The 24,965-nt window shown below is 47.1% G+C and overlaps 1 protein-coding gene and 1 pseudogene across 9 annotated transcripts in view; both read left to right on the forward strand.

Annotated features, from left to right (window-relative positions):
* Window positions 1-24,965, forward strand: part of amot (angiomotin) — a 172,578-nt gene that overhangs the window by 45,730 nt on the left and 101,883 nt on the right. For 8 of the 9 annotated variants that reach the window (XR_015839549.1, XR_015839550.1, XM_088278846.1 and 5 more), the window contains 3 exons: window positions 2,119-2,263; window positions 9,354-9,446; window positions 9,610-9,755. Coding sequence is in view for 7 of the 9 variants with exons in the window: in XM_088278846.1 (XP_088134972.1) it covers window positions 2,119-2,263; window positions 9,354-9,446; window positions 9,610-9,755 (384 nt within the window). In the remaining 2 variants the exon portion in view is untranslated. The remainder of the gene's footprint in view (window positions 1-2,118; window positions 2,264-9,353; window positions 9,447-9,609; window positions 9,756-24,965) is intronic. The other variant, XM_088278849.1, reaches the window with a different exon arrangement.
* On the forward strand, window positions 17,170-19,311 carry LOC148319701 (uncharacterized; annotated as a pseudogene).

The raw sequence follows: 24,965 nt of genomic DNA on the forward strand, positions 1-24,965 counted from the left end.
TACTGGATAGGATATATAAAAACACATCACGTTGCTGTTCTGCAAGGTAGGGGTGGTCGTGTGTGTGTGTGTGAGAGTTTAGAATGGAGATGGCTCTTGGAAAGAAACTGTTTCTCAGTCTATTAGTCCTTGATTTGATGCACCTGTAGCGCCTGCCAGAGGGCATTAGGTCGAACAGGTGTGAGTTTGGGTGGGTATTGTCTTTGACGATATTGAGAGCCCTGCTGAGGCACCGGGCGGTGTAGATGTCCGACAGTGAGGGGAGAGGGCAGCCAATAATCCTTTGCGCTGTTTTGACCGTCCTCTGGAGCCTCACTCTGTCCGCCTCAGTGCAGCCGCTGTACCAGGTGGAGACACAGTACGTCAGCAGGCTCTCGATGGACGGGTGGTAGAAGGCCATCAGCAGCTTCCTGTCCAGGTTGAATTTCCTGAGGACTCTCAAGAGGTGCAGACGCTGGTGGACCTTCTTTACCACTGCTGTGGTGTTGTGTGTCCAAGAAAGGTCATCGGAGATCTGTACTCCCAGAAACTTGAACGTGTGAACCCTCTCCACACACACGCCTTCAATGCAGAGGGGGGCCGGCACCGTCTTGTTCCTCCTGAAGTCGATGACGATCTCCTTTGTTTTTGCAATGTTGAGTTGCAGTCAGTTGTCCTCGCACCAAGCCGTCAGTCTCTGGACTTCCTCTCTGTAGGCTGTCTCGTCACCTTCCGAGATCAGACCGACCACTGTCGTGTCGTCAGCAAACTTGACGATGGTGTTGTTACCGTGGGCCGGGCTGCAGTCGTAGGTGTAGAGGGCGTATAGGAGAGGGCTCAGCACGCATCCTTGGGGGGAACCGGTGCTCAGCGTACGGGTGGAGGACGTGTAGGGGCCGAGCAACACAGTCTGGGGTCTGTTGGTCAGAAAGTCCTTAATCCAGATGCGTGTGAGGGCAGGGAGGCCGAGAATGTCCAGTTTGGCAACGAGGATGTCCGGGATGATTGTGTTGAATGCCGAGCTGTAGTCCACAAAGAGCATCCTGGCATAGCTCTGCTGTCGTTCCAGGTGGCCCAGCACAACATGCAGAGCAGTGTTGATGGCGTCCTCAGTGCATCTGTTAGCCCGGTATGCAAACTGGTAGGGGTCCAGAGTGGGAGGAAGGCAGTCCCTAATGTGCTAGAGAACCAGCCTCTAGAAGCACTTCATGATGACTGGCGTGAGAGCAACAGGACGGTAGTCATTCAGGAGGACTGCGGGTGACTTTTTGGGGACAGGAATAATGGTGGAGGTTTTCAAGCAGGAGGGGATGGCTGCTTGAGCCAGGGAGTGGTTGAAGACCCTGCAGAAAACATTTGACAGTTGGTGGGCACATGCTCTGAGGACCTTGCCTGGTATTCCGTCGGGTCCAGTAGCTTTCCTGGGTTTAAAAGCCAGGAGCGCTCGCCTCACATCGTGTTCCTCTACGGTGAGTGGGGGGGGGTTGAGGCATGAAGCGCGGGGGTGTGACGGTTGGGGCGAGTCAAAGCGAGCGAACAAGCAGTTAAGCTCCTCTGCCAGCGATGCACTACAGAGGTCGTGCTGCTGCCTCGGAAGTTGGTGATGCTCCGTAGACCCTGCCACACCTCCCGTGGTCTGTTGCTGGCAAGGTGGGACTCCAGCCTCCTCTTGTAGTTTGTATTTTTAGTTTAGTGTAGTTTTTTGTATTGTAATGTAATGTAGTTTTAATTGAATTTTTATATCTTAGCACACTGCGTTAACAGTATTCGACATGACATCATTATTTTTTCTTCATGACATTTCTTCTTTTTCTGTCAAAGACAGCCGTTTTCACTGGTGGACGGAGGACGTTGGCTACGTTCACACAGCTTAATTCCAATTTTCTTTGCTCATATGCCACATGAATCAGACTTTTTTTTAAAATGTAGTAGTGTCCATTGCAGTTCAGATTATTTAATAATATATATATTATCTAACCTGGGCCTCTTTTGTATGTGGGCATTAAAAGCCCAATCTCTTCCAGTGACTCCTTACTCTGGAGGTTTTATTTAGTTCCGGTTTACCGACAGTATATTTGAGTTAATCTGCCTTGATCATCCACACCACAGCCATATCATTCTACCTATTTCTTCCGGCAGTTGGAAACCGAGATTCAGCTGGTTTCAGAGGCCTATGAAACCCTCGCTAATTCCTCTGCCAAGAGGGAGACTCTGGAGAAAACAATGAGGAACAAGCTAGAATTGGAAGTCCGGCGTCTACATGACTTTAACAGGGATCTTAGAGGTAAGACAGGAATGTCCAGTAACTGTTGTGACAATTTACAGTGGTGCCTTGATAAATTGGTAAACTCAACTCACTTCACACTGAGTCACAATTCACAATCACTTTGCAATCAACCAAAAAGTGAATTTTCCTAGGTGAGGCTGCAAGCTGTGCCACTCCCATTTGAAGTTTACCTTCAAAGTAGGCCGACAATTTTAAGAATAAGGCTGGAGGGTCGAGGCTGAAACGGTACCTCGGTCGCATCTGGAGGGCGGGGGACTGAAAAAAAGGGTCAAGTGCCCAGCTCTGGTATTTGGGTACAATATATGTTTACGATCTCATTTCATTCAACAAGCAGCCAATTGGTTTCCTTTTAGAATAATCAAATGTTATGTCTAGGAGTGTTTCCTTACACTTAGATACGTTTATACTGTGTATATTTGCATGCTTTTTATGAATGTCTGCTGCTAATGTTATACATTAACGGCTACATTACGCCGCCGACTCTGTGTGATCTATATCTTTGCTGCTGTAACACTTCAAATTTCCCCATTGTGGGACTAATAAAGGACATCTTTATCTTTATCTTTATCTTTAAAACACCATGCAGAGCAGTAAACTGTATTATATTGTCTAGAAACATTTTCAGTGGGGCATTGTCAAACAAATTTTAACTAAACAAATAATTTTGTATGAGAAAGCATAAAGCATTAAATACATAAAATACTGCACCGATCCGCCTGTCGATCTCACGCTCCATCCTACCCCCACTCGTGAACAAGACCCCAAGGTAATTGAACTCCTCCACTTGGGGAAGGATCTGGTACCCGACCCGGAGAGGGCACTCAACCCTTTTCCGGACTGTGAGAGTTGGAGATCATGGCTTGAAGAAACCAACAGTACCACATCATCTGCAATAAACAGCGATGCAATACTGAGGGCACCACACCCCCTTATTGTCTCGGCTGCGCCTAGAAAACTCTAACATCGGTGGTACAGGGACTGAATAGCCCGTAATAGTGGGCTTGGTACCCCGTACTCCCGAAGCACACCCCGCAGTACTCCCGGAGCGACACGATCAAACGTCCTCTCCAAGTCCGCAAAACAGATCTGGGCTGGTTGGGCGAACTCCGATGCACCCTCAAAGACACTATGGAGAGTATAAAGCCGTTCCACTGTTCCATGGCAAGAACAAAAACCGCACTGCTCCTCATGAATGTGAGATTCGAACTCCCAATGGACCCTCCTCTCCAGCATCCCTGTAAATACCTTACCAGGGAGGCTCAGGAGTGTGATTCCTCTATGATTAGAACACACCATTTCATTCACAATTTCTACAAAAACAATTTGGACCTCACAGCGGTAACTGCTCTCACACACGCACACACACACGCACACCCCCACACACATACATGTCATATATATATATATATATATATATATATATATGTATATATAAATAAAAGAAGATGATGATGGTCAGAGCACCCCTGACCCATGGGCTATTCCAGGTGAGTTCTTCTCTTTTCCACTCCACCCTCCGGCTGACACAAATCCTTGGGCCAAAACCTCCTATGCTATATATATATATATATATATATATATATATATATATATATATATACATTTCAGAAATCAGAAATCCCTTTATTGTCATTGTACAGTGTGCAACAAGATTAGAGAGCTCCCCTCTCCAGTGCAAAACAGCAATAATTTAATAAAATAAATAATGAAGGGCAACGGGTCAAACAGGTGTGAGTTCGGTTGAGTATCTTCTTCGATGATATTGAGAGCTCTGCTGAGGCACTGGGTGGTGTAGACGTCCGACAGGGAGGGGAGAGGGCAGCCAATAATCCTCTGAGCTGTTTTTACCGTCCTCTGGAGCCTCACTCTGTCTGCCTCAGTGCAGCTGCTGTACCTGGTGGAGACACGGTAGGTCAGCAGGCTGTCAATGGACGAGAGGGAGGCTCGCTATCAGTAGCTCTTGTCCGGTATCTATGGTTGACTCATTCCATTCAACGCAAGTTGAAATAATTCTAATTTTATTTTCAAATAAATATATAAATAAAGTAGGTAGATCACTTGGACTTGGTTATTTTTTCAAGTAGCTCGCATGCTGAAAAAGAGTGGGCACACCTGAATTAATGTATCGAACCAAACCGTGAATTTTGTGTATTGTTGCACACCTAGTTTGTATATATATGTGTGTATATATATATATATGTGTGTATATATATATATATATATATATATGTATATGTATATATATATATATATATATATATATTAGGGCTGTCAAAATAAAAGCATTAACTCAGGTGATTAATCTAAAAAATATTTACTCAGTTAAATATTTTAACTCAGTTAACTCAGTTTGATTTACTTAATTAGCATACTTTGCAAATATTGTGCCATATTAGCTGTCTTTAACACATCTCAGAATAAAACACTGTGTTTAAGATACCACTGGGCCTTGCAAACCAACACTGCTGGAGTGTGGCGCTTGTGAGCAGTTTTGAGAAATGTTTCGAAAATAAATGTCTGCAAAGATGTCTCCATTTCGATCTTATTCAAGAACCCAAGTAAGCTATTAGAACAGTCTTTGAATTAAATATACTTCATATTTGTTGATTTTGCATCAATTCCAAGATATTATTCAAGCAAATATCTGTCAGGAAGGTGAGGACCCAAACGCAAGGAAGCAAGGCAGGGGTAACTTAAAGGGCATTTAATTAACAGAAAACTAAGGCAAACAGGGAACTTGGAAAAACTAGACAACGACAGGAAACTAATGATCGGGACAGGCGACAGGAACAGGCAACAGGAACAGGCAACAGGGACAGGCAACAGGGACAAGCGACAGGGACAAGCGACAGTGAAAATGACAATGAACCAACAAGAACTGAAAGCAACCAGGGAACTAAATACACACAAATTGACGAGACAACGAGGAGCACCTGGACAAGACATGGAGGGTTGGAAGGACCGGATTGGTTAACACTAGGGCTTGGGTAAACGAGCACAGGTGGACACAATAGACAAGACGAGACAAGACACATGAACAAGGCCAAAACATGAAACCAAATACTAAACCAAAAATAACAAATACAAATCATGACAGTACCCCCCCCCCCCCCCCCCTTAAGGGACGGGATCCCAGACGTCCCAAACACAAACAAAAGAAAATTGTCCAAAATCAGGGTGGGCGGAAGGGGGCCAGGAGGCGGGACCACAGTCCGCAATCAAGGCTGGTCAGGCGGGCGTCCGGGAGGCCAGACCAGCGAGTCTAGCCGTGGCCCTTCAGGCGGGCGTCCGGGAGGCCAGACCAGGGAGTCTAGCCGTGGCCATTCAGGCGGGCGTCCGGGAGGACATTGCAGCCGCATGGAGTGTCGCGCCGAGGGCAAGACGAAAGGCGGCTGCGGGTCGGGTGGCGCCGAGGCAGAGACGAGACGCGGCGGCGGGTCGTCGGGCGGCGCCGAGGCAGAGACGAGAAGCGCTGGCGGGTCGCGGGGCGCAGCCGAGGCAGGAGCTTGGAGCAGTGGCGAGGCGGGTGCAGCCGAGGCAGGAACTTGGAGCGGCGGCTGGTTGTCGAGCGTCGCCGAGACAGGGACGTGGGACGCCGCCGAGACGGCGACGAGACACGGTGGATCGCCGGACGCTGCCGGAGCAGGAACGAGACGCGGCGGTGGGTCGTCGGCCATCGTCGAGTCAGGCACTTGGAGCGGCGGCCGGTCGTCGAGCCCCGCCGAGACAGGAACGTGGAGCGGCGGCTGGTCGTCGAACCCCGCCGAGACTGGAACGTGGAGCGGCGGCTGGTTGTCGAACCCCGCCGAGACAGGAACGTGGAACGGCGGCTGGTCGTCGAACGCCGCCGAGACTGGAACGTGGAGCGGCGGCTGGTCGTCGAACCCCGCCGAGACTGGAACGTGGAGCGGCGGCTGGTCGTCGAACCCCGCCGAGACAGGAACGTGGAACGGCGGCTGGTCGTCGAACCCCGCCGAGACAGGAACGTGAAGCGGCGGCTGGTCGTCGAACCCCGCCGAGACAGGAACGTGGAGCGGCGGCTGGTCGTCGAACCCCGCCGAGACAGGAACGTGGAGCGGCGGCTGGTCGTCGAACCCCGCCAAGACAGGAACGTGGAGCGGCGGCTGGTCGTCGAACCCCGCCGAGACAGGAACGTGGAGCGGCGGCCGGTCGTCGAACCCCGCCGAGACAGGAACGTGGAGCGGTGGCCGGTCATCGAACCCCGCCGAGACAGGCACCGGGAGCGGCGGCGCTTCGTCGGGAGCCGCTGTGGCAGAGACGAGAAGCGACGGCGGGTCGTCGTCCACCGCCCAGGCAGGAAACTGGAGCGCCGGCGGATCGTCGAGTCCCGCCGAAAAAGGAGCTTGGGGCGACGGCGGATCGTCGAGCACCGCAGAGGCAGGGATTTGGAGCGGCGGCGGGCCGGGCGCACCAGAGGCCGGGACTTGGAGCGGCGGCGGGCCAGGCGCAGCGGGGACAGGGACTGGTGGCGGACCCAGAACGTGCTCTGCCGGAACAGGGACTTGTGGCGGACGCGTGGCGTGCTCCGCCGGAACAGGGACTGGTGGCGGACGCAGGGCGTGCTCCGCCGGAACAGGGACTGGTGGCGGACGCAGGGCGTGCTCCGCCGGAACAGGGACTTGTGGCGGACGCAGGACGTGCTCCGCCGGAACAGGGACTTGTGGCGGACGCAGGGCGTGCTCCGCCGGAACAGGGACTTGTGGCGGACGCAGCACGTGCTCCGCCGGAACAGGGACTGGTGGCGGACGCAGAACGTGCTCCGCCGGAATAGGGACTTGTGGCGGACGCAGGACGTGCTCCGCCAGAACAGGGACTTGTGGCGGACGCAGAACGTGCTCCGCCAGAACAGGGACTTGTGGCGGACGCGTGGCGTGCTCCTCCGGAACAGGGACTGGTGGCGGACGCAGGGCGTGCTCCGCCGGAACAGGGACTTGTGGCCGACGCAGGATGTACTCCGCCGGAACAGGGACTTGTGGCGGACGCAGGACGTGCTCCGCCGGAACAGGGACTTGTGGCGGACGCAGGACATGCTCCGCTGGAACAGGGACTTGAAGCGCTGGCGAGGCGCCGGAACGGGGGTCAGCAGCTCTCGGGAGGTCAGAACGGGCCCCAGCAGCTCGGGGGGAACCGGGACGGGGCTTATCAGCTGGCGGGGAGCCGGAACGGGACTCATCCGCTGGCGGGGAGTCGGAACGGGGCTCATCCGCTGGCGGGGAGCCGGAACGGGGCTCAGCAGCTGGCGGGGAGCCGGGACGGGGCTCATCAGCTGTCGAGGAGCCGGGACGAGGCTCAGCAGCTGGCGGTGAGCCCGAGTGGGACTCTGGAGGCTGCGTGGGTTGCTGCAGCTGGCGAGGAGCCGGGACGGGACGCTGCAGCTGGCGAGGAGCCGGGACGGGACGCTGCAGCTGGCGAGGAGCCGGGACGGGACGCTGCAGCTGGCGAGGAGCCGGGACGGGAGGCTCCAGCTGGCGAGGAGCCGGGACGGGAGGCTGCAGCTGGCGAGGAGCCGGGACGGGACGCTGCAGCTGGCGAGGAGCCGGGACGGGAGGCTGCAGCTGGCGAGGAGCCGGGACGGGAGGCTGCAGCTGGCGAGGAGCCGGGACGGGAGGCTGCAGCTGGCGAGGAGCCGGGACGGGAGGCTGCAGCTCGTGAGGAGCCGGGTCGGGGACCTGATCCCTATCAGCCTGCCGCCATAGGGATTCAGGGGAACGGGAGACGCGAAGGACACAAGGGACCGGGACTACAGGGGCTGGTGAACGTGAGCTATGAGACGCAAGGGGGACGTGACAAGGTGCGGAAACCGACAGTGGACGAGGTGAACGACGTGGCCGTGATTTACGTGACTTTCGTGATTTAGGGCGAGGTGAACGACGCGAGGTAACGTGGGAGGTGGTCTCAAAAGGGTCAAAAGAAAAAGGGGACAGAAATTGTTCGGGGGGAGGAAAGTGACTGGACCTAACAGAAACCGGGTCGCGCTGGGCATCTAAAAGGTTGTAGATATATTCAAAATCATACTCATGATCCGAGTCAACTAAAACGTGAGGGGGTGAAATAGCAGGGTGCTCAAAATCATCTTCAAAATCAGAATCGATGATAAGGTGGGGAGGTTCGACAGGTGGGTAGTCATTATCGTGATCGTGGAACGAAGGGGGAAAAACAGACATAGAACGAAAAAAGGAACCTACGTGAAGGGGGCGGGGTTGGTCGGCAGGCTGAGGGGGGTACCAGCTTGAGCGGCGACGGCGAACTCGTCGCCGTGAGCTTCCTGCTGGGTCCAGTACGGGTTGGTTCATTCTGTCAGGGTTGAGGAAGGTGAGGACCCAAACGCAAGGAAGCAAGGCAGGGGTAACTTAAAGGGCATTTAATTAACAGAAAACTAAGGCAAACAGGGAACTTGGAAAAACTAGACAACGACAGGAAACTAATGATCGGGACAGGCGACAGGAACAGGCGACAGGAACAGGCAACAGGGACAGGCAACAGGGACAGGCAACAGGGACAAGCGACAGGGACAAGCGACAGTGAAAATGACAATGAACCAACAAGAACTGAAAGAAACCAGGGAACTAAATACACACAAATTGACGAGACAACGAGGAGCACCTGGATAAGACATGGAGGGTTGGAAGGACCGGATTGGTTAACACTAGGGCTTGGGTAAACGAGCACAGGTGGACACAATAGACAAGACGAGACAAGACACATGAACAAGGCCAAAACATGAAACCAAATACTTAACCAAAAATAACAAATACAAATCATGACAATATCTGTTATAAGCTTCGCAAAAAATGTGATTAATCATGATTAATCATGGAATTTTTTTGTGATTAATTAGTTAAAAAATTAATCACTTGACAGCACTAATATATATATATATATATATATATATATATATATACAATACAAATGCATTGAACCATCACTTTATGAGGTTCCATCATAATTAATAGATTTTTTTTCTTTGTAACCACAATACTATAAATCACACTGTCCTATTCTATGTTGTATTTAATTTGCTGCATCAGAGGTTAAATGTTTAATGCTGTGTATTTTTATCTAATAGACCGCATGGAGACAGCCAATATGCAGTTTACTGCTCAAGAGTCTGATGGATCGAAAAACAATCTTACGACCATATCTCAACTGCTTGCACACAGTGAGAAGAAATTCACATAAACACACGCGCACACGCACACATTCACAATTTTTCTAATATACTCAGACTCCAAATATAAATCTATTCACACTTATATACACATGTAAAGCTGTATGGCAGCGGGAACCATGTAGAATTTGTGTGTTTTTTGTTTTATTCTTAGACAAAGTGACTATGTGTGAGAAGGACAAACTAGAGATGGAGCTGAATGTGCTGCACTCCACCATAGAAGACCAAAGGAAACACATTGAAATCAGAGACCAGGCCCTTAACAATGCCCAAGCCAAAGTGGTCAAACTAGAGGAAGAGGTAAGAGCAGGGCTCTAACATCAACTTTTCCACTGTTTCCAACTTTCTCGGCTTGTCACCCCAGCACATGATTTGGTTGCACGTTTTTTTTTTGTACAGGATGACTATGTGTACTGCGGAAATATTGCCATCGGAGCTCCACGATATTTAAAAGCATGTGAGATGCGTTAATAGTGTGGAATATAGTGATATATATTATCACAATATTTAACATGTCCCTAAAAAATTACAGCTTTATGATCTAATGATTTTTTTTTCATGTAGCAAATTGAGCAACCTCAATGTTTTCTTGCCATGGATAATTTTTTTTGAATGCTGATAGACATTTAAATTTGCGTCTGACAGCTCAAATTCAAATGAAAGCATACCAAATTCAATAAGAAATTATTATTATTATTGGATATATCTTTTGGAGGTATTGATATTTTTTTATATAATGTGCAGCCCTCGTAGCCATACATCAAAGTACAGTGAATTTTAAAATAAAACATCAGAGATGGGCAATTTACCCAATTTTGGCGGTCCATCCTCCGTTCACTGTCCGCGACTGGGGCACCCTTCCATCATCGTCCGTCCGTCGATATACATAAAGTCAATACCTGACTCATTTTCTGCTTAGCAACATTAAAAAAAAAACTGAACCATGAAAACAAATAAGAATATTGTACAAATACAAAATAAATTATCTGAGAAATGACCCATATTCTGTGGTGCATTCTAAGCAACAAATTTCAGCAAATTTGACAAAAAACAGCTCCTTAGAAAATAAAAGTTAGACTATACTTATCTTGTGAAGTATATATTCAGCACCATTAACTTATTAAACAAAAACAGTACCTGAAACTTAAACAATTGGGTTAAAGATATAGGCTATATATGGTATGTAAAAAAATATTAAAATATTTTTTCTATTTATTTATTTTATCTATAAAATTAAATATACTTTTCTGTAATGCATCTTTATCAGTCGAGTATTGTTAAAGATGTGCTCTCAAAGTCCTTACTTTGTTACGTATATGTTTATGATGTAATACTTTGTTACATGCATGCTTATGATGTGTCGTCCCTTTCATCCTTTGTAGCCTCATAATAAAGTCTTCACTTCTTCCACACTGTCAGACGAGACAGGTTGTGTGTAGTTATTCCTCTGTCAATACAGAAATTCTGGTTTGCTGATCCTGAAAATAGTTGGACGCGATACTACTGCTGCGTAGTACCACTCTGCCAACAGGTTATGGTCCCAGGATCCGACTGAAGCCAGGACAAAATCAGGAATTTCTGGACTCTACCACCAGAAAGGAGCCGCAACGTACTGCGAGTCTGGTGAGCAAAACTGCGAGTAAGCCAATGGCTAACGCAATGAACCGGCGGCCGACTGAAACGAGTAGCCGCTGGAGTAGGCTCGTTTTTGACGGGGATGAGAAAAACTATGAACTGTGGGAGAGAAAGTTTTTCTGTCATTTAAAACTACAAGGGCTCAAAGACGCGGTTCTGTACAACCCTGCTGAAAATGAGACGGATGATGAAGATAATAAAAGGGCCGTCTTTGAAGCGAAAAATGCCGAAGCATATGCAGAGCTGATATAATTTCTGGATGACAACAGTTTATCACTGGTAATGCATGATGCAGCAGATGATGGACGAAAGGCACGGCAAATATTGTGGAAGCATTATGCGGGTACTGGCAAGCCGCGCATTCTTAGCCTCTACAAAGCGTTGACCACGCTCAGAAAATCTAACAGTGAGAGTGTCACTGAATACATTATACGGGCAGAAGCCGTCGTCATCGCAGCACTTCGAAAAGTTGGTCAGATATTGTATGACGAATTGCTCATCGCAATGGTATTAAATGGGCTGCCTGAATCTTTTGAATCATTCAACGTCCACATAACTCAAATTGAAGAAGCAATGACTTTTGCTGACTTCAAGATGAGACTACGGGACTACGAAGACAACAAAAATCTAAAAAGACAAGAATCAGAGGACAATGTCATTAAAGCAAGAGGACGACCAAGTACGAAAACAGAAAGTGCCGAAATTGAGTGTTTTAAATGTGGCCGTAAAGTACATAAAGCTAAAGAATGTCAACGTAAGCAGTGGTGCAGTTTGTGCAAGAGCGCCACGCACCGCGACTCAAACTGCAGGCGTAAACGACGGTCGGATAACGCACGAAAAGTTACCGGTGACAAGGATTACGCATTCCACCTGAATGACATCGACACAGATATCCAGCCGGTGCGCAACATCAACAAAACAGGTCTGATGGTTGACACGGGTGCCACTTCACACATCATAACCGATCTGGGGAAGTTCAAAGCGTTCAATGACAGTTTTCAAGCCGAGACACACTGCGTGGAATTGGCTGATGGCACATGATGCAAAGGAGTAGCAGAACACAGGGGAGACGCGGAGGTCTGCCTGATGGACAACAACTGAGAACGACACAAAGTGACACTGAGACAGGCATTATTCGTTTCGTCTTTTCCGCAAGACATCTTTTCTGTACAGGCTGCTACATCCAGTGGTGCGACAGTCATCTTCAAGAAAGGGCATAATTTTTACGACACAAGGATGGGACACAATTCAATATTCACAAATACGACAGGATGTATTATTTAAACACTGTGAATGGAGAAAATGATGACCAATGCAAAAGGTGTTGTGACATGCAGACATGGCATGTGATCATGGGTCACTGCAATTATGATGATATTCAAAGGTTGCAAGAGGTTGCTGATGGCATGGTGAGTAAGGGTAAAATTGACAAAGCAACATTACAATGTGATGTGTGCACTCAGGGAAGGTTTATCCAAACTAGAAATAGAGAACCTGATGCCAGAGCTAAAAATGTACTCGACATGATCCACACAGACATAGCCGGAGCAATTGATCCTGAATCAATTGACGGACATCGCTTTGCATTGTCATTTACTGAAAATTATTCCGGTGCGATATTTGTGTATTTCATGAAACACAAGAATGACACAGTACTAGCAACTGAGAAATTATTGGCAGATTCAGCTCCATACGGTAAAGTAAAATGCATCAGATCTGACAATGGGACAGAGTTTCGAAGTAAAAACTATCAAAATTTGCTGACTAAAAATAGCATCAAGTATGAAACATCGGCACCATATTCGCCACACCAAAATGGCACAGCTGAACGTAATTGGCGCATATTATTTGACATGGCGAGATGCATGCTAATCGAGAGTGGATTGCATAAGATGTTATGGACCTATGCAGTCCAGACAGCAGCTATTGTGAGAAACAGATGTTTCAACAATAGAATAAAACAAACATCTTATCAAATGCTAACGGGGAAACGACCTAACCTCTCCAGGATGCAAAAGTTTGGTTCTAAATGTTTTGCTTATATACAGAACAGAAAGAAACTAAACTCCAAGTGTGAGGAGGGAATATTTGTTGGGTATGACAAAAATAGCCCTGCCTATTCGGTGTTCTATCCAGACAGTGAAAAAGTGCAAAAACACAGACTAGTGAAGTTTCTAGCAAAAGCTGTAGCAGAGCAAGAAACACAAACTTTCACTAGTGATGATGACGATCTGGTACAGAACAAACCAAGGGCAAACCAATCGGGACCAACCATAAGTGTGAGCCCAAATGTCACTCAGGGTCATGAACCCAAAATGACACCTGATGTGAACAGCCAGTCACAAAACGATGAAACAGAACAAAAAGAAATGGCACCTGAAGTGAGTGACCAAACACAGACTGATGAAACTCAACAAAGACGATATCCTTCCAGAGAGAGAAAGAAACCAAAATATTGGTATGAATATGTAAGTGGTGAAGAATTTGATCAGATTTTCACCAGTGTTGACTACTGTTACCGGTTAATGTGTAACATACCTGTAACATACAGCGAAGCCATAACCTCATCCAATGCAAAACAATGGCGTGATGCAATGGCTGATGAGATGCAGTCGCTAAAAGACAACACGTTTACCCTGACTAACTTACCTTGAGGTAAGAAAGCAGTGGGGGGGGGGGGGGGGGGGGGTAGATGGGTGTATGCGCTGAAAAGCAATACTGAAGGATGTGAGAATTACAAAGCACGTTATGTTGCAAAGGGATATAGTCAAAAGATGGGTGTAGATTATGATGAGACATTTTCACCCACCGCAAACATGACTAGCATTAGAGTGCTAATGCAAATAGCAGTCCAAGATAACCTGATTCTACATCAGATGGATGTCAAAACAGCATACTTCAATGCACCAATTGACTGTGAAATTTACATTGAACAGCCAGAAGGCTATGAAGTCAAATCAAGCACTGGACAGAAATTGGTGTGCAAGTTACAAAAGTCACATTACGGACTAAAACAATCCAGAAGAAATTGGAACAAAATGCAGCATGAATATTTGGACAAAAAACAATTTGTGCAAAACCCAGCCGACCATTGTGTTTATACAAAAGTGAACAATAATGACAAAGTGATCTTGATAATATGGGTTCATGACTTGATTATTGCCGCAAGCAATGAAAAAGTGTTAATGAATGTGAAAGAAATGATGACAGCAAAATGCAAGATGAAAGACTTAGGAAAGCTGAAACACTACCTAGGTATTGATTTTGAACTACTGGAAAGATTCAACATGCACGACTGTAAACCAAGAATGACACCATGTGAACAGAAACTTGACTATACTGGGAACACAGAAGAGATCTGTGACGTCAAGAAGTACAGAGAGGCTGTGGGTACCTTTATTTATTTAACTACGTGCACAAGACCTGATTTGAGTTTTGTTGTGATTAAGTTATCCCAATATATAGCTACGCCAACAGAAGAACAATGGTCTACAGTAAAACACGTCTTAAGGTACATAAAGGGTACAACTGGCAAGAACTTTGCTTCACTAAATGTGACGACAAACTTGGATTACAAGCATACAGTGATGCTGATTGGGCAGCTGACACAAGTGATAGACGAAGCACAACAGGGTACTGTATTAGCATGAACAAAAATGGTCCTGTTGTTTCATGGAAGACTAAGAAACAACCTACCATTGCATTACCCAGATGTGAGGCAGAGTATATGGCTCTAGCTGCCACAATGCAAGAATGTTTGTACATAGTACAGTTGTTGGGCCATATTGACAGGTCAACTGTTAATGATGGGAAAGTAGGTTTGGAATACTGTCCACCCGACCACATGGTGGCAGATGTTTTGACAAAACCAGCAACAAAAGTTAAGTTGAATACATTTGCCAAGTTCATATTTGGGAACTAACAGGTATGTTCAAATACAAGCTTTTTCCCAATGTTTAGAGTGGTCAAAATAACAATGTGAGAGCAAGTGGGGGTGTTAAAGATGTGCTCGCAAGACTTTTGTTACGTATATCTTTATGATGTAATACTTTGTTACATGCATGCTTATGATGTGTCATCCCTTTCATCCTTTGTAGCCTCATAATAAAGTCTTCACTTCTTCCACACTGTCAGACGAGACAGGTTGTATGTAGTTATTCCTCTGTCAATACAGAAATTCTGGTTTGCTGATCCTGAAAATAGTTGGACGCGATACTACTGCTGCGTAGTACCACTCTGCCAACAAGTATACATTAAAAAAAACAATTACCTTTATTAATAGTGTATTTGAAACATTGTTTTTCAAATTTGAATCATTGTAACACAAAACTCACCCAAATACAGTAGTATCATCTTGGGTGCTTGACTGTATTTTCACTATCGACAGATAATAAACACTTGCTCACGTAAAGAACTTTTTTAAACCACTTTACTTTGTATACAAATAAAGATGTATTGAAGTGTATTGTACAACTCCAAAATATTTTAAAATACATAAAACAGGTATAGTTGCATTTGGGCGCACTAATTTCCATCCTCCGCAACTTCTTTCAAACTTCTATTTAAATCATCAGTCGTGTGACTTTCGAGCAGCCATGTCTAAATAACGTTGCATTTAATGTCCCACTCGGCAGTGATGTAAAGTGCCGTAACGGTCAGATAGCGCAGCAGTAGCTGCTGACAAAGCCGTTGCTAATTTGACTCTCGTCTTGTTGTACAAATCAGGAATTGCAGTATTGGTGAAATAAGCCCGCGCAGGAACCTTAGAACATTACATTCATTTTCACATTGAAGTGATGTCGGCGTATACGTGTCACCATGTTTGTTGTACTTCCACCAACATAGTTAGCATTGTGTGACACTTGAGACATACTGTTGAAGTTGTAGTCCACGACACGCTTTCCATCTGGTGCATACTAAACAAGAAAAAAACTTGCTTCCAAACGCTAGACGTAAAGTTTGGTGGAGCTTCTTCCACTTCAGGTATGCTTCTAGCCATGTTGCAACCGATAACAACCTTCCCATGCAGCTTGGGCCAAAATGAATGTGGGAGGGGCAGTAACGTACAGTGAAAGGGTCTGCGCTCGCCAATCCAGCATATAAAAAGCCGGAGTAGACAGCCCGGCTCATCATCGTCATAAAATTTTGCGTATTTTCCGATTCAATGCGCACCGAACCGTGACCACTGTATCGAACGATCCAATACATATACACGTATTGTTGCACCCCTAATATGATGTAGCCATAAGGAGACACAAGCCAGTGTCTTCTTGTGCCGGTCCCAAGCCCGGATAAATCCAGAGGGTTTTGTCAGGAAGGGCATCCGACGTAAAACTTTGGCCAAATCATCCATGCGAATCACTGATATGACCATATACCGGATTGGTCGAGGCCCTGGTTAACAACGACCGCCACCGGTGCTGCTGCCGCTGAAATTGGACGACTGTTGGTCGAAGAAGGAGAGGAGGAAGATGTGTTCGAAGGAAGAAAGAGAAGAGCAAAACAAAGAGTCTAGACTGAGAGTGGGGACTTTGAATGTGGGAACTATGATGGGGAAAGGTAGAGAGCTGGTTGACATGATGCAGAAGAGCAAAGTGGACATACTTTGTATTCAGGAGACCAGGTGGAAAGGGAGCAAAGCGAGAAGGTTAGGAGCAGGGTTCAAGTTTTACTATTATGTTATGGATAGGAAGAGAAAAGGTATGTCCTGGAAGTAAAAAGAGTGTCAGTGAGAGGGCTGAGCCTGAAGCTAGGAATCGAAGGTGTGATGCTCAATGTTGTTAGTGGGTATGTGCCATAGGTAGTTTGTGAGCTGGAGGAGAAGGAGAACTTTTGGTTGGACCTTGATGAAATGATTGAGAGCATCCCTAGAAATGAGAGAGTTGTCATTGGTGCAGACGTCAATGGACTTGAAACGGTGGTGATGAGGAGGTGATGGGCAGGTTTGGTATCCAAGAGAGGAACGCATAAGGACAGATGGTAGTTGACTTTGCAAAAAGGATGGAAATGGCTGTTGTTAATACGTTCTTCCAAAAAAGGCAGGAACTTAGGGTGACCTACAAGAGTGGAGTTAGGAGCTCACAGGTAGACTACATCTTGTGTAGAAGGTGTAATCTGAAGGAAATCAGCGACTGCAAAGTAGTGGTAGGTGAGTGTGTAGCCAGACAGCAAAGGATGGTAGTGTGTAGGATGACTCTGGTGGTGAAAACAACTAAGAGGGCAAAGGCAGAGCAGAGGACAAAATGGTGGAAGTTGAAAGGGGAAGAGTGTTGTATGAAGGAGTTGAGACGGGCTCTATGGTCAGGAGGAGCTCCCAAATGACTGGACAACTACAGCAAATGCAACCAGGGAGACAGGTAGGAAAGTCCTTGGTATGTCATCTGGAAGGAAAAGAGATAAGGAGGCTTGGTGGTGGAATGAGGAGGTGCAGAAATGGATCCAGAGAAAGAGGTTTGCTAAGAAGAAGTGGGACAGTGAGAGGACTGAAGAAAGTAGACAGGAATACAGGGACATGCAGTGGAAGGTGAAAGTAGAAGTGGCCAAGGCCAAACAATGGGCTTACAATGACTTGTCTGCGAGTTTGGACAGTCAAGAGGGAGAGACCAATCTATACAGGTTGGCAAGGCAGAGAGACAGCAATGGGAAGGACGTGCAGCAGGTTAGGGTAATAAAGGATAGGAATGGAAGTGTGTTGACAGATGCCAGTAGTGTGATGGGAAGATGTAAAAAGTACTTTGAAGAGTTGATGAACGAGGAAAATGAGAGAGAATGAAGAGAAGAGGTTACTGCCGTGGACCAGGAAGTAGTGAAGATCAGTAAGGATGAAGTGAGAAGAGGATGAAGAGCGGAAAGGCACTCGGCCCTGATGATATACCTGTGGAGGTATGGAAGTGTCTAGGAGAGGGAGCAGGAGAATTTCTGATTAGGTTGTTCATCTTAGACAGTGAGAAGATGCCCGAGGAATGGAGGAGAAGTGTGCTGGTGCCCATTTTTAAGAACAAGGGAGATTTGTAGAATTGTAGCAACTAGAGGAATAAAGCTGATGAGCCACACAATGAAGCTATGGGAAAGAGTGGTGGAATCTAGACTGAGGGCAGAGGTGAGCATTTGTGAGCAGCAGTATGGTTTTATGCCAAAAAAGAGTACAACAGATACAATATTTGCTTTGAGGATGCTGATAGAGAGGTACAGAGAAGGTCAGAAGGCGCTGCATTGTGTCTTTGTAGATCTGGCGAAAGCTTATGGCAGGGTGCTCAGAGAGGAACAATGGTTTTGTAAGAGAAAGTCTGAAGTAGCAGAGAAGTATGTTCAAGTGGTGCAGGTCATGTATGGGGACTGTAAGACATTGGTGAGGTGTCCTGCAGGTGTGACGGAGGATTTCAAGGTGGAGGTGGGACTACATCAGGGATCAGCTCTGAGTCCCTTCTTGTTCGCTATGGTAATGGACGAGGTTAAACAGGAATCTCATTGGACTATGATGTTTGCAGATGACATTTTGTTCTGTAGTGAGAGCAGGGAAAAGGTGGAGGAGAAGCTGGAGGCGTGGAGGTTTGCCCTGGAAAGGAGGGGAATGAAGATTAGCCGTAGCAAGACGGAATATCTGTGTGTAAATGAGAGGGACCCAAGAGGAAGAGTGAGTTTACAGGGAGAAGAGACCAAGAAGGTGAGGAGTTTAAGTATTTAGGGTCAACAGTCAGAGCAATGGACATTGTGGAAAAGAAGTGAAGAAGCGTGTGAAGCTGTCTGGCACGGCTGGAGAAAAGTGTGATGTGCAATAGAAGAATTTCAGCTGAAATGAAAGAAAAGGTTGATAGACTTGTGGTAAGACCAGCGATGTTGTCTGGTCTGGAGACAGTGCCACTGAGGAAAAGACAGGAGGCAAAGCTTGACGTGGCAGAGATGAAGATGCTGAGGTTCTCTTTGGGAATGACCAAGATGGATAAGAGAAGGAATGAGTACATCAGAGGGACAGCATGTGTTAGAGGCTTTCGAGATAAATACAGAGAGGCCAGACTGAGATGGTTTGGACATGTCCAGAGAAGAGATAGTGAGTATATTGGCAGAAGGATGCTGAGTTTCCACGAGCCAGGCAAGACGTCTAGAGGAAGACCAAAGAGAAGTTTTATGGATGTCGTTAAAGAGGACATGAAAGTAGTTGAGAGTAGAGGATGCAGAGGACACGGTTAGATGGAGGCAAATATTTCGCTGTGGCGACCCCTAAAGGGAAAAGCCGAAAGGAAAAGAAGACTATATATATACAGGGGTGCACATAATATTTTTCATGGGTTACTCACATGAGTACCAAGAGATAGAGTTGGGTAATCACCATGTGGTCTTAAGTATATTCTTCCTCAATGTCCTTCTCTGTATCATTACCACTATCAAATGCTTCAGTTTCCAGCATGGCAAATGATGAATTTGCTCTACATGCATCTCTCTGTCCCTGGTTTAGCCTCCGATTATCGGACTCCATCCATAGGTCAACAGCTGGCTTCGGGTCATATGTTTCTGTTGTCTTTCTAGACAGGTGAATGTGCATCAGGGCTGAGAGACGGGCATGTGACAGACGAGATCTGTACTTGTTTTTTATGATGTTGAGATGTGAGAATCCCCTCTCACAAGATGGACTGCTTAAAGTCAGAGTAAGTGACAATTTAATCAGCTTGCTGATGTTTGGGTACACATCCGGATTACTTGTATTTACCATTCGAACCAAGTCATACACAGAGGAGGCTCTTGAGCGTTTTCCTGCCTGCTTTAAGTGCATCCATTCTCTCACAGTTATGTCACCGTCAAGTTGTAAAATGTATTTCTGAAGAATGCTATTAACTCAATGTCCTCCTCTGTATCATCGCCACTATCAAATGCTTCAGTTTCCAGCATGGCAAATGATGAATTTGCTGTACATGCATCTCCCTGTCCCTGGTCTAGCCTCCGATTAGCGGACTCCATCCATAGGTCAACAGCTAGCTTCAGGTTATATGTTTCTGTTGTCTTTCTAGACAGGTGAATGTGCATCAGGCCTGAGAGACTATTAGAGATTATTAATTATTTATTTATTTTTTATCAAGATGGCGGCGCGCATAGAAGCAGCGGCTAACGGCTCTCCCTCCCAGTGCTCTTTATTGCTTTTTATTTGTGTTTGCTCGGTCTTATTGGCACCAACTGGGGCACAGTATCGATATACCCGCCAGGACATCGTGGACATTGGTTATCAATGCGAAATAACCATCACAGAGGAATTTTGCTAGGATCGCAAAATTCCTGACGAACTGGCGAGGCCGCCCGGCTCACCGTGGGTTGTCATCGGGACCAGGAGGCGGCGCAGACGACGGAGAGAGAGGAAGCAGAAGCGGGGCTGCAGGTCTTGCTACGGCTATGACGGCAGCCCCACAAGCAACCACTGCCGAGTCTCTACCTCACCAACGCCAGATCCGTGGTCCATAAAACCGACGATCTGGGATTACAAATCCTGGGAAACCGCGATGTGCAAGACAGCTGTGTGATCGTCATCACGGAATCCTGGCTGCACTGCAACGTCCCCGACGCTAGCATCCAGCTAGCTGGGCGCTCGTTACATCGCGCGGATTTGACGAGGGACACCGGTAAGAGCAGGGGCGGGGGGCTCTGTGTTTACGTGCATGAAAACCGGTGCAGCGACAGCATGATCGTTGAGAAGCACTCTTCCCCGACATCGAGTACCTCTCCGTTAAGTGCCGGCCTTATTTTCTCCCGAGGGAGCTAACGGTAGTGCTCGTCACAACTGTTTACATCCCTCCTGATGCAAACCCTAGCACGGCGCTCTCGCTAATCGCGTGTGTCATCAATAAACAGCGGGCCCACCCTGATGGCGTTCACATAGTAGCGGGGGACTTTAATAAGGCCAATTTAAAGACTGTACACCCAGAGTTCCATCAGCATGTCAAGTGCCCAACGAGGGGAGACAATACTCTTGACAATGAGTACTCGAACATCAAGCACGGATACAGAGCCCTCCCACTCGCCCCCCTCGGCCAGTCAGACCACCTGTCCTTGCAGCTCGCACCTGCGTACACCCCTCTCAGACGCAGATTCAGGTCCACCACAAAGACTGTGAAAACCTGGCGTGATGACGCCATGAGTGATTTACAGGACTGCTTTCAAGACACCAACTGGGACCTCTTTGATCATCAGGACCTTGATGTGCACACACAATGTGTACTGGACTACATCAAGTTCTGCATGAAAACTGTGTCCCTGAACAGGACCATACGGACCTTCCCAAATGCGAAGCCCTGGATGTCCAGCCAGGTTGGTTCGCTCTCTCCTCAAGGCCCGTGACGCTGCCTTCAGGTCAGGCGACAAAGCCCTGTACAGGGTGGCTCGTGCTGACCTGAGCACAGGCATTAAGCTAGCCAAGGCAGACTACAAGAGGAGGCTGGAGTCCCACCTTGCCAGCAATAGACCACGGGAGGTGTGGCAGGGTCTATGGAGCATCACCAACTACCGAGGCAGCAGCATGACATCTGTAGACCCGAGTGCATTGCTGGCAGAGGAGCTTAAGCGCTTCTTCGCTCGCTTTGTCACAACCCCACACTTCATGCCTCAACTCCCCCCCACTCACCGTAGAGGAACACGATGTGAGGCGCGCGCTCCTGGCTATTAACCCCAGGAAAGCTACTGGACCCGACGGAATACCAGGCAAGGTCCTCAGAGCATGTGCCCACCAACTGTCTCATGTTTTCTGCAGGTTCTTCAACCACTCCCTGGCTCAAGCAGTCATCCCCCCCTGCTTGAAAACTTCCACGATTATTCCTGTCTCCAAAAAGTCACCCGCAGTCCTCCTGAATGTCCGTTGCTCTCACGCCAGTCATCATGAAGTGCTTTCTCTAGCACATCAGGGACTGCCTTCCTCCCATTCTGGACCCCTACCAGTTTGCATACCGGACTAACAGATTCACTGAGGACGCCATCGATTGTGCTGGGCCACCTGGAACAACAGCAGAGCTATGCCAGTGGACTACAGCTCGGCATTCAACACAATCGTCCCGGACATCCTCGTCGCCAAACTGGACATTCTCGGCCTCCCTGCCCTCACACGCATCTGGATTAAGGACTTTCTGACCAACAGACCCCAGACTGTGTTGCTCGGCCCCTACACGTCCTCCACCTGTACGCTGAGCACCGGTTCCCCTCAAGGATGCGTGCTGAGCCCTCTCCTATACGCCCTCTACACCTACGACTGCAGCCCGGCCCACGGTAACAACACCATCGTCAAGTTTGCTGACGATACGACAGTGGTCGGTCTGATCTCGGGAGCTGACGAGACAGCCTACAGAGAGGAGGTCCAGAGACTGACCACTTGGTGCGAGGACAACAAACTGCAACTCAACATTGCAAAAACAAAGGAGATCGTCATCGACTTCAGGAGGAACAAGACGGTGCCGCCCCCCCTCTGCATCAAAGGCGTGTGTGTCGAGAGGGTCCACACGTTCAATTTCCTGGGAGTACAGATCTCTGATGACCTTTCTTGGACACACAACACCACAGCAGTGGTAAAGAAGGTCCACCAGCGTCTGCACTTCCTGAGACTCCTCAGGGAATTCAACCTGGACAGGAAGCTGCTGCTGGCCTTCTACCACTCGTTCATCGAGAGCCTGCTGACGTACTGTGTCTCCACCTGGTACAGCGGCTGCACTGAGGCGGACAGAGTGAGGCTCCAGAGGACGGTCAAAACAGCGCAAAGGATTATTGGCTGCCCTCTCCCCTCACTGTCGGACATCTACACCGCTCGGTGCCTCAGCAGGGCTCTCAATATCGTCAAAGACAATACCCACCCAAACTCACACCTATTCGACCTGATGCCCTCTGGCAGGCGCTACAGGTGCATCAAATCAAGGACTAATAGACTGAAAAACTGTTTCTTTCCAAGAGCCATCGCCATTCTAAACTCTCACACACACACACGACCACCCTAACCTTGCAGAACAGCGACGTGATGTGTTTTTATATATTTTTTAATTGAGATAACAAAGCATTGGATTCGACTCACACAAATAAAGTTACACAAAACAGCATCTCTACAGCCTTTCTAAGGGATCAAATTGGAGTCATAAAAGAAATATAAAATGCCAACAGAGTGCAAATGAAATGGGTCAAAATAATGGGCTGTCACACCGAGGTAGTTGTGGTTACTGAGAGAAGCCCAGTAATCACCAGTGAGCGCAACTGATTCAGCCTTCTCCGCTTCCTGCAAGTCTTGAATGCGGGTTGCACTGGTGTATCTCGATCACAATTCGTCAGTGTAGTCGTTGGACGCAATGCGAAATATTTCAGCCAGACCTTTGTCCTCGATGATGCTAACACGCCGTGGCCACCCACTTCGGCGAGTCTCTTTTTAGTTGATCCATCTATCGGTTTCTGTCGCAAATTATCCATGGATGCCTGGGTTTGATAAGGGGCTGGGGAATTGGCATCAGCGGTGTGCTTGGCCATCAAATGGTATTTTAAACTTGATGTGCTGCGATGTTAGTTCAGTGCACGATGGCAATACACACAAATGACTACTCTTATCAATGACACCATTAGGTAAGTTTTTTCTTTTTAAAAAAACATGCCATTCAGAATTGAATTTGCTTAATTTTTACCATTCGCCATTATGCTTTTAGTTCTATAAACCGGCGAAAACTCAAGCCCATGCAGGCGTGTCCTAAATTACACGGGCGGTTCCAAGCGGCCCCTAAGTTTAACCGAATGGAAGCTCCCGAGGAGGAGGGCATGCTCGCGTCACAGTAAGCCGAAGAGGAGCACCTTCCCCGGGCACGGGCGGTTCCAAGCGGCCCCTAAGTTTAACCGAATGGAAGCTCCCGAGGAGGAGGGCATGCTCGCGTCACAGTAAGCCGAAGAGGAGCACCTTCCGCCCGGGCACCGGCGGAGCGCGAGGCTGTCAGTTATGAATGAATGAATAAATAAATGAAGAATGCCACCTTTCATTTCACAGTCATGATCCGTGCCTGTCATGATCCGTGCCTGTCATGCCGCGTGTGTTTTTGTTTTTTCAGCTGTGTGGGCGTTCCTCCAGCGATCGTCTCGTCAGCTGCTGCGAGACGCGCTGATTACACTGACTATATTGTGATTATAATAAATATCTTTGTATCACCACCTTTTTTCCCGTGTCTGCGTTTGGAGAGTCCTGTTCAATCCTCCAGCTGTGCTGGAGGATCATAACATTCACAGGGCACACCGGACGGCGTACCAGCAGGTAAAAGTCGAAGTAATTAAATAAATACAAAAAGAAGTAATTGAATAAATACAAAAATAATGGCTGGGGAATAAAAAAATAAGTTTTAATAATAATTTTTTTTTGTTATAACATAAATTTCACTCTCTCTCTCTCTACCAGTATATATACATATATATATATATATATATATATATATATTTTTTTTTTTTTTAAGCATTTTTGAAGGTGTGCCGCTACTTCGCACCTATATATATTTATATATATATATATATATATATATATATATATATATATATATATATATAGGTGCGAAGTATATATATACACGGTGGGTTTTTTTGTCTTTTTTTTTTTTTTTTTTTTGAAGGTGCGACGCTACTTCGCGGATTTTCAGTTTTCGCGGGTGGTCTCGGTCCCCATTAACCGCGATAACCGGGGGTTCACTGTATATATATATATATATATATATTAGTGATGTCAAATGATTACTTTTTTTAACCAATTAATCAAAATAATTCCATGATTAATCATGACTTTTTTGCGAAGTTTATCACAGATATTTACTTGAATAATATCTTGGAATTGATGCAAAATCACCAATATGAAGAATATTTAATTCAAAGATTGTTCTGATGGCTTTCTTGGATTCTTGA

This window comes from Idiotropiscis lumnitzeri, chromosome 17 (genome assembly GCF_059441095.1).
Source record: "Idiotropiscis lumnitzeri isolate Australia: NSW breed Sydney's pygmy pipehorse chromosome 17, RoL_Ilum_1.0, whole genome shotgun sequence".
NCBI classification, from domain to species: domain Eukaryota; kingdom Metazoa; phylum Chordata; class Actinopteri; order Syngnathiformes; family Syngnathidae; genus Idiotropiscis; species Idiotropiscis lumnitzeri.